We start from the raw sequence: 13,681 nt of genomic DNA on the forward strand, positions 1-13,681 counted from the left end.
CAAATGAACACAGCTAAGAGCTATCACTGCAGTGATGTTGTTTAGCGAAAGCTGGGCGGGAAGGGACGGAATCCTTCATTTCGCTAAGCTCAACTTCAGCCACACACCAACTGTTATTCTTATTCTAAAAGTTCAAATCTTTTCGTTTCTTGGATTTGGGAAATTCTTTTTTACAAGCTGAGTCACTGGTATTGTTCTTTGTGTTTTTACAAAATGAAAATTTCCAGATAGTGGCAATAAATTAAACTCCAATTGTATTGCAACACGGCGCCTTGTGATTAGGTTCTTGATCACCAAAACGGTGTCGTCTCGACCAAAACCACCCCTCCCACGCTATGCGCGTGACCCTAATCGCCGACCGGTGCCCCTGCAGGTAGGTCTACTTGAAATTCTCTGTATCGCCGGGGATTCTCTCCGGCTTCACCTTTTCGTCTAAAGCATTTTAATTTTTTATTTATTTTAAAAGCAGTTATCAAAATGCCCTTATCTTTTTTTCGAAGGAACCCCTATTCAGTTTTTTTTTTCCTAAGCCAAAATGGGTTTTGGTTTGTGTTTATTTATATGCATATGAAAAAGTCACATTAAGCCAAGATACAAGGACTAGGAAGGTGGTTGAGGTAAAGACTAAGGTTTGAATAAAATCTTGTAGATTAATAAAACCACTATTCTTCCTTGCTTTTCTGTCCGTCGTCATGTGAGTGGATGAGCTCTAGTGTTCTTGTGTTCTCTCTTTACTGCTTTTTCTTCACAGGAGCAGCTCTATTCTAGAAAGTTTCAAAAGAGGTAGGACTGGGGTGGGTTGCTTCAGTTTGAGATAATTTCAGTATCAGGGGCATTATGGGTCTGACAGATTACAGTGGTACCATTGTTAGTTTAGATTTAGGAAGTTTATCTAGTAATAATTTATTGGAAAATGTACGCTGGAGAGTGAGAAACTGGTTTTTACTTTTGATTTGCCTCATATAAGTCAGTTCAATAGAGTGTACTATGGACCATAAAATTTATCAATAATCGCAACGTTTGAGATTGTAACTATCTTCAGAGTTTGTTGCCTATGCGTCTGATTTTATCATAATTCTCAAAATTTGGAATTTCGCTTTTCTTCTGGAGTACACTTTCTCATCTTTAAAATAACTAAATGCCAAATCACTATTGGTACCTGTTTAATTTTTGTTCTTGGTGTACTCACAAAACGAAGTGTCGTTTCCTATATTTTTATTGTATATAAACTATAAGGAACCTATCACAACATGAAATTGGATGATCGAGTTGGTAGTCCCTACCTAAGCTCATCGGTAAATGGCATGGTTTTACTTGGAGAGTGATATGTCTTAGTATTTATGGGGCTTATATGATTCCTGCAACACGCAGCTTGAATTCATTGCTCTAATATGTAGTCATATAAGATGGAAGCTTGCATTGTCTTATATTCCTTCTTTTGGGGGTACATATTTGAAGCTGTTGCTACTTTTTTTTTTTTTAATTATAATGTTGCTGTTTATTTGCAGGTCTTATTAACAAAGTTTAGAAGCCTTCCACTCTTGTTTGCAGATACAATTAATGCAGTTCTTGAGTTAACAATAGCAAGTAACGTTCTTCACTCCAATTAGTTATACTGTTCCCCTCTCCCCACCTCTTCTGTGTTTATATTCCTAGAGCCATTGCTTAGCATCAGCCTTCTTATTTACGTCATAGAAGCAGACTCCGTTAATAAATCTTAAATGTACTTTAGTCTCAAACAGGAAATTTATAATTATATGCGTTTACTTTTGTATAAGCTCTTTGTGATAGAAAATAGTGTTTTGTCTTCTATACCTACTATCATTTTAGACAATAGCAAATGTATCCTGTTATGTTGTTACAAAGAGAATTTATTTGATTATTACAATATTATTTTGGAAGGAACCCCTTTTCAGCTTTGCCTCTCAAAGAAACAAGGGAAGTTTTTGTTGCAAAAACCAAGGTTTGAATATGCTTCACAGTGCACGCATAGTGTTGTCAGGCCACTCCACCATCTCAGCTTTTGCCTTCAGACTCTCTAGTCCCTCCATTAAGACAACCTCGTCACTTGGTTTCCACATGGAGCAATCTCCTTCTCTAAAGCTAAAACAGTGTCACCAGCCGCATCTCGCCTGTCAAGCGACATCATTGGATGATAATGATGCTTCTCTAAGGTTAAATTTTGCATTTTAAATAAACAGGGGTTGTTTTCTGATTGTATGGGCTTTGATCTGTTTTTCAGCTTTCTTTGACTTTGGCAGATAAATGTAAAATTCTTTAGAAGTTTCTGAAACTGAAAATGACATGAAAAGCCCAAAATTTGGTATTGATGTTTATAGGAATGACGAACCTCCTGTTCATGGACTATCTGAAGTGGTTGTTGGGGTTCTGGGAGGTGGGCAACTTGGTCGAATGATGTGTCAAGCTGCTTCCCAGATGGCCATTAAAGTCATGGTTTTGGATCCGCAAGAAAATTGCCCTGCTAGTTCTCTCTCTTATCATCATATGGTTGGAAGCTTTGATGAAAGCACTAAAGTGGAGGAATTTGCCAAGAGGTTCAAATTTTTGTGTAATTGATATTTTGTATTTGTCATTTTCTATGTCACTTATTGGAAAGTATGATTTTCAGATGTGGAGTATTGACTGTTGAAATTGAACATGTTGATGTTGATACATTGGAAAAACTTGAGAAACAGGGAGTTGACTGCCAGCCCAAAGCCTCTACAGTCAGAATTATTCAGGTGATTATTTTTTATTTTTCTGGATTTTGTGTGTAGTACTAATTAAGAAAATTAACAAGTGGTTAGTTCCATTGTATGCAGAAAGCCTGGTCATTGTAGTAGGATAATATTCACTTTTTCACAAACTTGGTAATTTCAATAATTGTAAAGGTAAGACTAATGTTATCTGAATGGTTTCCTTGACAAGATTATTTAACTTGTTATAGGATAAGTATCAGCAAAAGGTTCACTTCTCCCAGCATGGGATTCCACTTCCTGAATTTATGAAGGTCTGTACCATTTATCTGAGTTAAAATAGTATTTGAAAATTCATCTTTAGGATATTAATTGAAGATAAATTAATAATATCTTTTGAACAGATAGATGATCTTGAAGGTGCTAAGAAAGTTGGGAAACTCTTTGGATATCCTCTTATGATTAAGAGTAGGAGGCTAGCTTATGATGGGCGAGGAAATTTTGTTGCTAAAAGTGAAGAGGAGCTTTCTTCTGCTGTGGATGGTAAGTAGGTCTTTGACAACTGTGTTTTTTCTTTTATTTTCTTGGGAAGGGAAAAACTTGAAAAACTCGTTTGCCCCTCATTAGTCAAAATAAGAAGAACATCTTTGAATTTATACCTTTTACTTTCTTCTTTAACCTGCCTGCCCCCACACCCCCAACTTTGCAGCTCTAGGAGGATTTGATCGTGGTTTATATGCTGAAAAATGGGCACCTTTTGTCAAGGTCAGTGTCCTTTTTTTTTGCTGATCATAGTGATTATTCAATCTATGATTCAATAATTGTATGGTGAAAGGTGATATTACTAGTGCTAAACCAAGAATATCCGAGAGTTATATATATATATATATATATATATATATATATATATATATATATATATATAGTGGTCAATTTGTTAAGTTCTCATCTGAAAGGTTGTCTCAATTTTTCCTCATGGTTGTCAATCAAACAATAACTTTATTTTCCCCCTAATAATAACAGTTTGCCTTGCATGGATGTGAATTATTTCGTGATGTAACTCATTCCAAGGCCATACAATGCTCACCTCACTTACGAGATTCTTTTTCTCTAATATATCCTTCCTTTGAAAGAATTAAGTTATTGTACTTCATGGTGCTTTCATGCAATTTACTTGTCATGCCTTTCAACCCACAATAGTTTTTTATTTCGTAAAATTTTGCTATATTGTCATGTTATTTATAAGTTTTGTTGACCTTCTTACACATTTTTCTCCTAAAATATTGGCAGGAACTAGCGGTTATTGTGGCAAGAGGAAGAGACAATTCAATTTCATGTTATCCTGTTGTTGAAACTATTCACAGGTAACTTGCAGTACACGTTCATTTTTTTGTTATGAAAGATTTTAAATCAAGATTTCCCACAGATTAAATTAAAAGCCTGGGTGGCTATAATCTCAATAACCTGATTTGCAATGTACTGTTTCAGCTTCCTTATATATCTAATAAAATATATATGTTTGGTTCTAGGGACAATATATGTCACATAGTTAAGGCTCCGGCTAATGTAAAATGGAAGACGAGGGAGCTTGCCACTGAAGTTGCTTTCAATGCTGTTAAGTCCCTGGAAGGTGCCGGTGTGTTTGCAGTTGAATTGTTTTTGACTAAGGATGGAGAGGTTGTTACTTTTCTCATCAACTTTGGACATGCCTCAATGTTTTTTCTTCATTGCTATGTTGACTTCTTTTTACTACTAATTTTCTTCTGCTACAAATACTTATATTTGTTTGTCAATCCGATGTTGGTGATCATGTCCATGTTTTTTCACAGATTTTATTAAATGAAGTAGCTCCTAGACCTCACAATAGTGGGCATCACACAATAGAATCTTGCCATACCTCGCAATATGAGCAACATTTGCGGGCTGTTGTTGGTCTTCCTCTTGGTGATCCATCAATGAAAACTCCAGCTGCTATCATGTACAACATATTAGGTGAAGAAGAGGTACTTTTAACATGGAGTATCTCTCCATTTTATATTCTTTCATATATATGAAATAAAGTCTGTTTTTTCTCCCATCCAGGTTGAAGTGATGCTATTATATTTGTCTGGGTTTAAATATAATAATAATTATTATTATTATATTATTCCATTCAGTTACCGTGACACTTGACCATTAAGTTTACTAAATAATTTTAGGGGGAACTTGGTTTTCAATTAGCACATCAATTGATGAAAAGGGCAATGGCCATCCCTGGTGCTTCTGTTCATTGGTATGATAAGCCAGGTAAACTTGTTAAGCAGTAATTTTAAGTTTGACCACTTCACTCTTGCTGTTTCATCACTAAATAACACCATAATGACGATTTTTCAGAAATGAGAAAGCAACGGAAGATGGGCCATATAACTATTGTTGGGTCCTCCCTTAACAATATTGAAAGCAATCTTGCAATACTGCTGGAAGGGAAAGGCTTACATGATAAGACTGCTGGTTAGTGACAAATACTTTCCTTATTCCACTTTATTTTTGTTGCTAGACCTATGATGATGGTTTTCATAGTCAATGTATTAGAGTTTTGAGTTAGAAAACAGAGAAGAAAACAGATATAACAAACTATTTTGATTTAACATTTTTCTTGTTGAATTTAGTATCCGGACATTTTTCTTGTTGAATTTTCTTTCCTATTGGGAGAACTCTATTATTATGTGTATTATTACCTTATAATAATATGCCATCATGTTATGACTCTGGCAAGACAAATGATTTGTTTCTTCCTCATATTTTACTCAGAACATTGTTCGTATTTAATGAATGTGGAGAATAAAATAAGATTATTGAAATGACAAATTGTACCTGTATGCATGTATTGCTTTCAGTCATCCCTCCTGTGTTTTTCTATCCACTCTCTGACAAATATTAGAAAACTACCTCAAACCATTCTCTTATAATTAAGGAAACTGAAAAGGAGCACTGTATTTGAGAGGTTGAAGTTAGAATTTTGTTCTTATATTATTGCTTTGTTTTGTTTGATAATTGTAGTTCCTCCACGTGTGGGGATCATAATGGGTTCTGATTCAGATCTGCCTGTTATGAAAAGTGCTGCTGAAATCTTGGAGATGTTTGGTGTGCCTCATGAGGTATAATTGTTCTAATTTCCCTGAGGGGGTTGTTGTTTTCTTTTGAGAAACATAAAATACCTTCAGATATATCTTAGAATATTTAAAGTATCTTATATGATGTCTAAGATTTATTCTTCTTTTATATTTTTTATTTATTTCCTTATTTAATTGGGATATTTAAACTTATAGAAATATCTTATTAGAATCAGATTTTTTATGATTTATAGGCATATCATGTCATGTGTATAGGAATAAATATCCTAGTATGATTATCAAAATCAACTCTGTTGCGTAGTACATACACTGTTTTTTCTGTATTCCTTCCATCTATTTTTTTTCGTCTTTCAACATGATATTAGAGTGGAACCATTTTATGTGACATGTATTACCGCTATTTTACTAGAGTTCCCTAAAACAAAAAGAGTGGAACTCTAATCATCACATCTTCTGTTGTCTCTTATTTTCAGCACGGTTGTCACTTTTCATTGCTTTTAATTTGGTTTGCCATTTTATTTGTACTTGCTGTTCACCACTTATCCGTATATACACTCTATGTTAACCACCTTCCCAGTGGATGCATTGACCTCCACTTTTCTAGGGGCAATGACCTGACTTTTACTATATGCATTGGGAAAAAATTGTTGCCATTGTGCATAGGAAATGTTGGAGTCATTGTGCTCCGGAAATGCTGAGACCAATCCATCTGGTAAAAGGCTAGAGTTAGTCCATCTGGGAAAAAGCCTGGGCCATATCTGAAGATATTTTATATTTCTAACGGTTGTGTATGAAATTTTTATTCTTAAATATAAATATGCGTGTCAAATTTCAGGTACGAATAGTTTCAGCACACAGGACTCCAGAATTGATGTTTTCTTATGCCTCATCTGCTCATGAACGAGGCATACAAGTCATTATTGCTGGTGCTGGTGGTGCAGCTCACTTGCCTGGTAAATCATTTGAATTTTGCTCTATATAATTGTCTTAAAGATGAGTTGTCTATTGGCATTAAGTAAGCTTCAAATCTCAGGTATGGTTGCTGCCCTCACTCCCTTGCCTGTTGTTGGCGTTCCTGTGCGTGCTTCTACCTTGGACGGACTCGATTCACTCTTGTCAATCGTCCAGGTATTTTTTTCCATTGTATGTGTGTGTGTGTGTGTGTGTGTATATATCAATGCTTACCAATTTTGCGTGCTAAACAAAATTCTGTGCTGTTTTCTTGGGCTGCCTTTCCAGTGACAAGTTAATAATATGTAATATGATTTTTGATTTGGTATTATTGGTTCTTTTTTCACAAGCGGAAGATAAATATTGACTGAAATCTTTCCTAAATGAAGTCTTTTCCTTGTTATTTGGTTTTATTGCTAAGGATTCTTGTATTTTTTAATATTAAGTATTGTTCGTGAATAATGGTTGGGACTGTTGAATGTGTTCTGTACACACTCACATTTCTTGTCACATTCTCCTATCAATTTTTTGGTTCAGCATTGGAGCTGGACTTGGCTCGCTTTTTTTGCCTTATCCCTGCGAGTAACACTAGATATGGTTTAACCAAACAAGTGGAATAATTTTTCATTACAGTATTATGTCAGATTTATCCTCTCTTCTAGGTAGTCGGTTCCGTACCAGTGACCACCAATTAGTGTAGGACTTGAGAAATTACACCGGCTGTGACTTTTTGCAATTATTAAAGCTAATTCGTACACATGTAGATAGTGTTTGGCTCTTATTAGTACCTTTTCTCAAAAGGAGCACTTGAGCTAAATACAATCTTTAAGAATTTCCTAAAACTAACGCGTATTTTTTTTTTTAAAGAATTTGCAAAAGCTCAAAAGTGCAGCTTCTATAGAAGTTACAAAGTCAAAAAGATTGGATCAAACACCGCCACAGTCTTTTCTTGCTGACACATTTGTTGGTTTTGCAGATGCCAAGAGGTGTTCCAGTTGCCACTGTTGCAGTTAATAATGCAACTAACGCTGGATTGCTGGCAGTGAGGATGTTGGGTGTTGCCAACGATAATCTTCTGTCAAGGTTTCCCCTTCTCCCTCTGCCTTTCTGTAAATCTGATGTTAAATCTGTTCATTGAAGTAAAATTCATAATATTGTGCAGGATGAGTCAATATCAAGAGGACCAAAAAGAAGCCGTCTTGAGCAAAGGAGATAAACTAGAAAAACATGGCTGGGAATCCTACTTAAAAAATAGTTAGTTTTCCCCATAAATTTAGCCTCATTTTTGGTCAACTACAAAGTTTTGGTAGAAAAAGATGTCACATGGAAGGTGTGGTATATCAATAAGTAGGTTGAGAAACGTTGGAGCTATATGTTTTATTACCTAAATCTACAGATCTTCTATTTTCTATTGCTAACATGCAGGAAGAAAGAAGGAAAAGTATCAGTATGTAATATGGCTGAAAAGTCTTGTATTCACATTGATATTTACTCTTATGAAAATAAGTCCCTGCCAGTGCCTCGAAATAGATTTGAACAGCTGGAAAGCAAATGACGAGCTAAAATGTACAACTTGTATTTTATTTGGTTTGTGATGCACAATGTGCCACCACCCTCGTATAAATGAGAACAGATTCTGTTGTTTTGGTCCATATTTTGGTTATATGATTCACAACTTTGAACCGACACTGAGCAAGCAAGGTATTGCAAAAGAAATTGACAAATACTTCGAAAAACGAGTGATTTGACTCTTTTTTTGCTGCTAACTGTAACATGGTACGTAAGCATGATCGGTGAGATCATTCGACCTTGAAGTTTGAGTGATATATGTTTGAATTTCTTGTTTCAGATAAGGCACCGAAAAGTGAATCACCGTAAGGTGTGTCAGTTCCAATTTTTAAACGGATTCCACGATTAAAATTACCACTCGTTTATTGACAGAGCAGTACAGCTATCGTATTATACGTCCCGTGATTATTCAGTACTTCTTTCAAATATAATAAAGTTATGAGCAAGCTAAATTATATATATACACACTTACAAAACATCAAATAAGATTAACATTTATCTAATTTTTATTCTATCCTATTCTTATTTTAGTCTTCTGACTAGCTCAACCCACTATTGTAATATTTAATATCAGGATTTAAAACAACCATTTACTTGTTTCAATGTTTGAATATTTAGTGTGTTAAAAATATTAATTAACGAGTGTCCTCGTGATATATAAAAAAGAAACTAAAAAACAGAATATATCATATACCGAGAAGTTATAAAATTTCTTAAAATTATTAGCGATGAGTAAAAAAAATAGGAACTATGGAAGAACACAATTTATTAAATACCAAGATGTTATAAAATTTACTATTTATTGTTAAATTATTAAAAAAAATAAAATTTAAGCCTCTGTTAGCATAAATGATCCAGAACTTGGAAATCTTTTAACTTATTTCATCACTAAATTAATTTTTCATGTCATATAAAAGATTATTTAACAGTGATCGAGCATATCTAATATATTGAAAATTTCGGATATTCTTAAGCAAATATAAAGACTACGATTATGTCACATTAATTAGGAGGCTAGGGGCGGCATGAGCATAAAACAATGATGATTAGTCCTTAACTAAAGATGGATTAACACTCACTCAGAGATTATCATTATGTCACCAGTTAATTTAAAAGAAAACAAAATTTTAAGAATTAAAATAATATAATACATTTATAAATGTAGTATGTAACATCCTAAAAATACAGTATAAACTATATAATAGAATAATTATATTTACCAATAATTCAGATCAGTCTTACACTAGAGTAGAGCGAACGCTTATGGCCGAACGGCCTTACATAAAAGAGTTACAAAATTTACTGCACAGGATAAGCAAACCTGACCGAACGGTTTACAAAAGTTTATACCGAACGGTCAAATAAAAATCAAAAGAGAAGGTAATCAAACGACCACCTTACTATTCTAAACTACTGACCGAACGTCCTATTGTTCGGTCTTCACTTCTACCTCTACCAAATTTTCTTCTTCTAGCGCCTCTTCCAACAGCTCGTCTCCTCCTGCTCACATCCACACGGATGATCATTGCAATGACAAAGACGGACGTACAAAACCAGACAACACAGGAAAACACAGGGTAAGTTTATATAATTTAATTCATGCATAAACATACATTTCAAACAATCCAACACACAAGATAAATTTCATCATACGCATCATACAAAGCCTATTACTAGACTGACCGTCCGGACTGTATGAAATCTCTGTAGCTACAGGCGTTCGTGCACCCGGGTGATGTAGTAACTGGGATGCCCTCAACAGCTGCCACCCGAGGTTAATCCTATCTGTCCAAAGTACCCCTAAGGACTAGGACCTCCTGTCGTTCCCACACATGACCTACCCTCCTCTACGTGAAGACGAGTACTCACGGAACATCAGGATGAACAGCCAGCTTAGCAGGCCCATAGTCATACCTTACCAATTTCAATATTCATACATGAGTCGTTCCTCCACGGAACGCTCGTCCATAATCCACAACATTTCCATATTACATTTTCTTCATCTTTCATTAATAAGTATCTCATTTAACCACCTCACACAGAGATTTATACGAATTCTAAGTAACGAATGTTCAACCCGAACTCAGAACGAGACCAAACACGTAGAGTGAAATCGCGAGGTCTCAAATTTTGGAATAGATTACGAACAACAGGTTGATATCGGGTTGAGAAAGATAACAAGCACAATCATATATTCCAAGAAAACGAATGGAACGAACGTCAATTACAACACTGAGCCAATTCGATGAACTGACTCTTGAGAACTCCATCAGAACATCAAAAGAACAAACCAAGAACGAGGACTCCAGAATGAAACCAATGAAGAGGGATATTTCAAGGCATTAAAAACTAATACTCAGAATGATTCACATGAAAGACCGAACACTTGTGAATACTTAGTTTAATTAAGTTTAGTATCAAGAAATCTGAATGCCAGTTAAAGACTGAACACTATAGTGAGCGAACCCTAGAGGGCTTGAACGAGCGCTCGTATTAGAAAATTTAGCTTAAGGAGATAGAATGAGTGCCTGGTGTAAGACCAAACACTTGCTTAGGACGAACACTTGGTATAATATCAGGTGATACTAAACTTATAGAAAAGAGGCCTGATAATTATACTAAGATACTATTGGAGTAGTATTTACGAATAACTAAAATATAAAATTTCATATATATATGTATATATATATATATATATATATATATATATATATATATATATATATATATATATATATATATTCCTACTTAAGTTTATAACAAGATATCAAGAAGGAACTATGCTTGGTCGAACGCTCAAGCACAGTATTTCGAAGTACAGACACTCGTCCTCAACTAGGATTCTTCCCGAATGAAAGAATCCACTACTAACCAAATTCACTAGAAAACCGAACGGTCAAGGACCGTTCGTTAACGTACGTACACTTTCTTAAGGAAATTTCATACCAGGATCATTGACATTCCAAATCATTTCTTAAGAGCTAATTTCATAACTTTATACCTTCATATAAAAATTTATTTGCATACTTCATACAATCCATAAATCAGTAAATAATCATATTCATACTTTATAAATCATATTCTACATAAACAATCATATCAGCATTCATACTTTATATACATTCAACCACTCAGCAACACACATTCATTATCAACGAACGAGCAAAGAATCATACAATTAAATTAGATAAGCTTCCCTTACCTCTAGTGTGAACGATCGTCCTAAAGGCAGATTTTGGTTCGTTTGACTACAGATCTTTCTACTCTCAATGCTCAACAACTCTTCAAACTAAACCAAACAACATAAAATTAATAATGGCTCAGTCCAGATGACAGCATGCAACCAGAACTTGGTTTGCATGTACCAAAAACAATCGGCTAAAGACAAGGAAACTTACCAGTTTCAGAACTCGAAACTGTTCGGTTCAAAGTGAAGCTTGGGACGTCGGGAGTGCTCCTACGGTGCCTGAACGGAGATCGGAGAAGAGAAATGGTGAGTTTTGGTAGAGAGAAGGGAGAGCTTTTAGAGAGAAGGAGGAGAATTTGAGAAAAATCAGATTTTGGAGAAGAAGATGCATGCAGAGAGAGTGTGACGCGATTTTCAGAAAATTTTGTTTTGTTAAAATCGAACCTCCGCTCCTCTGCTGACACTTACATTCCACTATCTGATTTCTGATCCTCGTTGTTTAACACCTTACATCCGTTCAGAGGAGTTTTAGATGCGTTTTTAATGAGGTCTGACATAATATGTAATATATTAACATTTCAAATTTTATTTAACAGTCTTTAAATTCTTAATGTCATAGTAATATATCGTGTGGAGGCCGTTAGATTTTTTCGTTTTGGTATTAATCCATTATTATATTAAAGTTTTGAACAGATATTTATATTTTAAAAATGTGTAATATAGTCTAGTCTTATAAAATATTTACTCGGGCCTACGCTAATTAAGTTCCAATAAATTTGACGAATGCTCATAAATATGTAATCTCTGTTTAATTACAAAAACTTATTGAGAAGTTTTAAGTAGTTCGAATTATTTGTTTGATTATTAAATAATTAGATTAACTATTTAAGAACTTCAAAATGAAAATATCCGTTCATACTGTGCAATAATCAATAAAAACGGAGTAGTTGTTAATATTTCACAATAAAAAAAACAAAAAGAAATTGACCATGACTTTTCTCAACCCATGTTTTACTTCTTTATTTTTTCTCAAATAGTTTGTTTTTATTAGAAAGTCTCACGCGGAATGATTTTCTTCTATTTTAAAACATTCTGTTGACTTTTTTCTCGACTCTAAACAAAGTATTTACTGTTACGATGTTTTAAAGAATTAATTAATTTGGATAGTCAAAATTTTGATAAGTATGAATGATGTAGTTAAGTAGTTTACTAGCTTAGGGTTGATCTTGTACAATTTTTAATTATAATTGACATTTTCGTAACTCTGAAAGTAAACCAAAGTAGGTCTAGGAAAAAGATTGAAACACTACTTTGTTTAAAATTATCATCATGTATTTAAATTTTTTATTTCGTTTCTCCTGATCTTATATATATATGAACCTGTTAACTATTGTTATATATTAAATTTTTAGATCCGCAAGTGTGTCATGAAAAAAGAAAAACCATCATTACTGTATAGTAAATATGAATTGTATAATATACACATGTTTTATCTTGTTTCGTTTCAATCCCATATAAACGACCATAGAATACAATGTTATAATGATTGTAACACCAAAAAAATTACTAGACAAAATCTATTGATAATAGAAATTAGTTAATAAATTAAAATTATTGGTAAATTACTGATAGTAAAAGGTTATTTGTAAAATTTTACCGATAGATAATAAAAATTTATCAATAGTTCTTGATAACCAGAATATGTGGATAATTATTCATGGTTAATATGTGGATAATAATTTGTCAATTGTTAATAAATTTTGATTATCAATAAATATAATAATTTGTTTTTTGTTTTTTCTATTCTTTTTTTATTATTGTTATTGTTGTTGTCGTCACATCTCTTTCTCTTTTAATCGTTGATGCTTTCACTAATATTGTTGTGATCTCAGTCACTATTTTTACCACAGTTATTACCTTTATTTTTTTTCATCTATTTCAATTAATTTATAATAATACTCATCAAATTTGATAAAAAATGTTATATCTAATTTAAATTAGAAATTGAATATTTTATCAAATCTAACGAGTATTTATTGACAGATATATTAAAAGAATTAAAAATTAAATTATTTAGGAGTTTTTGAAAATATTATTTATCGATCATTTGAAAAAAAAATTATTATTAATAAATTTATAAAAAATAATTATCAACATACTCTTTA

General features: G+C 33.4%; 1 protein-coding gene across 3 annotated transcripts; it reads left to right on the top strand.

Moving 5' to 3' along the window:
- LOC124826119 (phosphoribosylaminoimidazole carboxylase, putative / AIR carboxylase) lies at positions 1–8,412 on the top strand. 3 transcript variants are annotated; one of them, XM_088097463.1, is made up of 19 exons: positions 1–188; positions 283–373; positions 1,509–1,587; positions 1,903–2,174; positions 2,340–2,555; positions 2,630–2,741; positions 2,948–3,010; positions 3,101–3,239; positions 3,406–3,461; positions 3,987–4,060; positions 4,226–4,373; positions 4,526–4,699; positions 4,895–4,982; positions 5,070–5,186; positions 5,736–5,833; positions 6,645–6,762; positions 6,843–6,937; positions 7,737–7,843; positions 7,923–8,412. In XM_088097463.1, the coding sequence occupies exons 4-19, from the start codon at positions 1,972–1,974 to the stop codon at positions 8,017–8,019; spliced, it is 1,905 nt and encodes a 634-aa protein (XP_087953589.1). In that variant the 5' UTR covers positions 1–188; positions 283–373; positions 1,509–1,587; positions 1,903–1,971; the 3' UTR covers positions 8,020–8,412. The 3 variants fall into 3 exon arrangements, with proteins under 3 accessions (XP_087953589.1, XP_047154835.1, XP_047154837.1); XM_047298879.2 differs by having other exon boundaries at positions 1–373; XM_047298881.2 differs by having other exon boundaries at positions 1–373; positions 1,917–2,174.
- The last annotated feature ends 5,269 nt before the right edge of the window (positions 8,413–13,681 follow it).

Source organism: Vigna umbellata, chromosome 8 (assembly GCF_029865625.1).
Source record: "Vigna umbellata cultivar VRB3 chromosome 8, Vumbellata_1.0, whole genome shotgun sequence".
Taxonomy (NCBI): domain Eukaryota; kingdom Viridiplantae; phylum Streptophyta; class Magnoliopsida; order Fabales; family Fabaceae; genus Vigna; species Vigna umbellata.

Excerpts from the sequence above, each read along its gene's own strand:
- LOC124826119 (XM_047298879.2), top strand. The coding sequence starts at position 1,972 with ATGCTTCACAGTGCACGCATAGTGTTGTCAGGCCACTCCACCATCTCA. Across the intron at positions 6,763-6,842 it reads TGGTGCAGCTCACTTGCCTG|GTATGGTTGCTGCCCTCACT; the intron begins GTAAATCATTTG and ends TTCAAATCTCAG. Across the intron at positions 6,938-7,736 it reads CACTCTTGTCAATCGTCCAG|ATGCCAAGAGGTGTTCCAGT; the intron begins GTATTTTTTTCC and ends TTGGTTTTGCAG.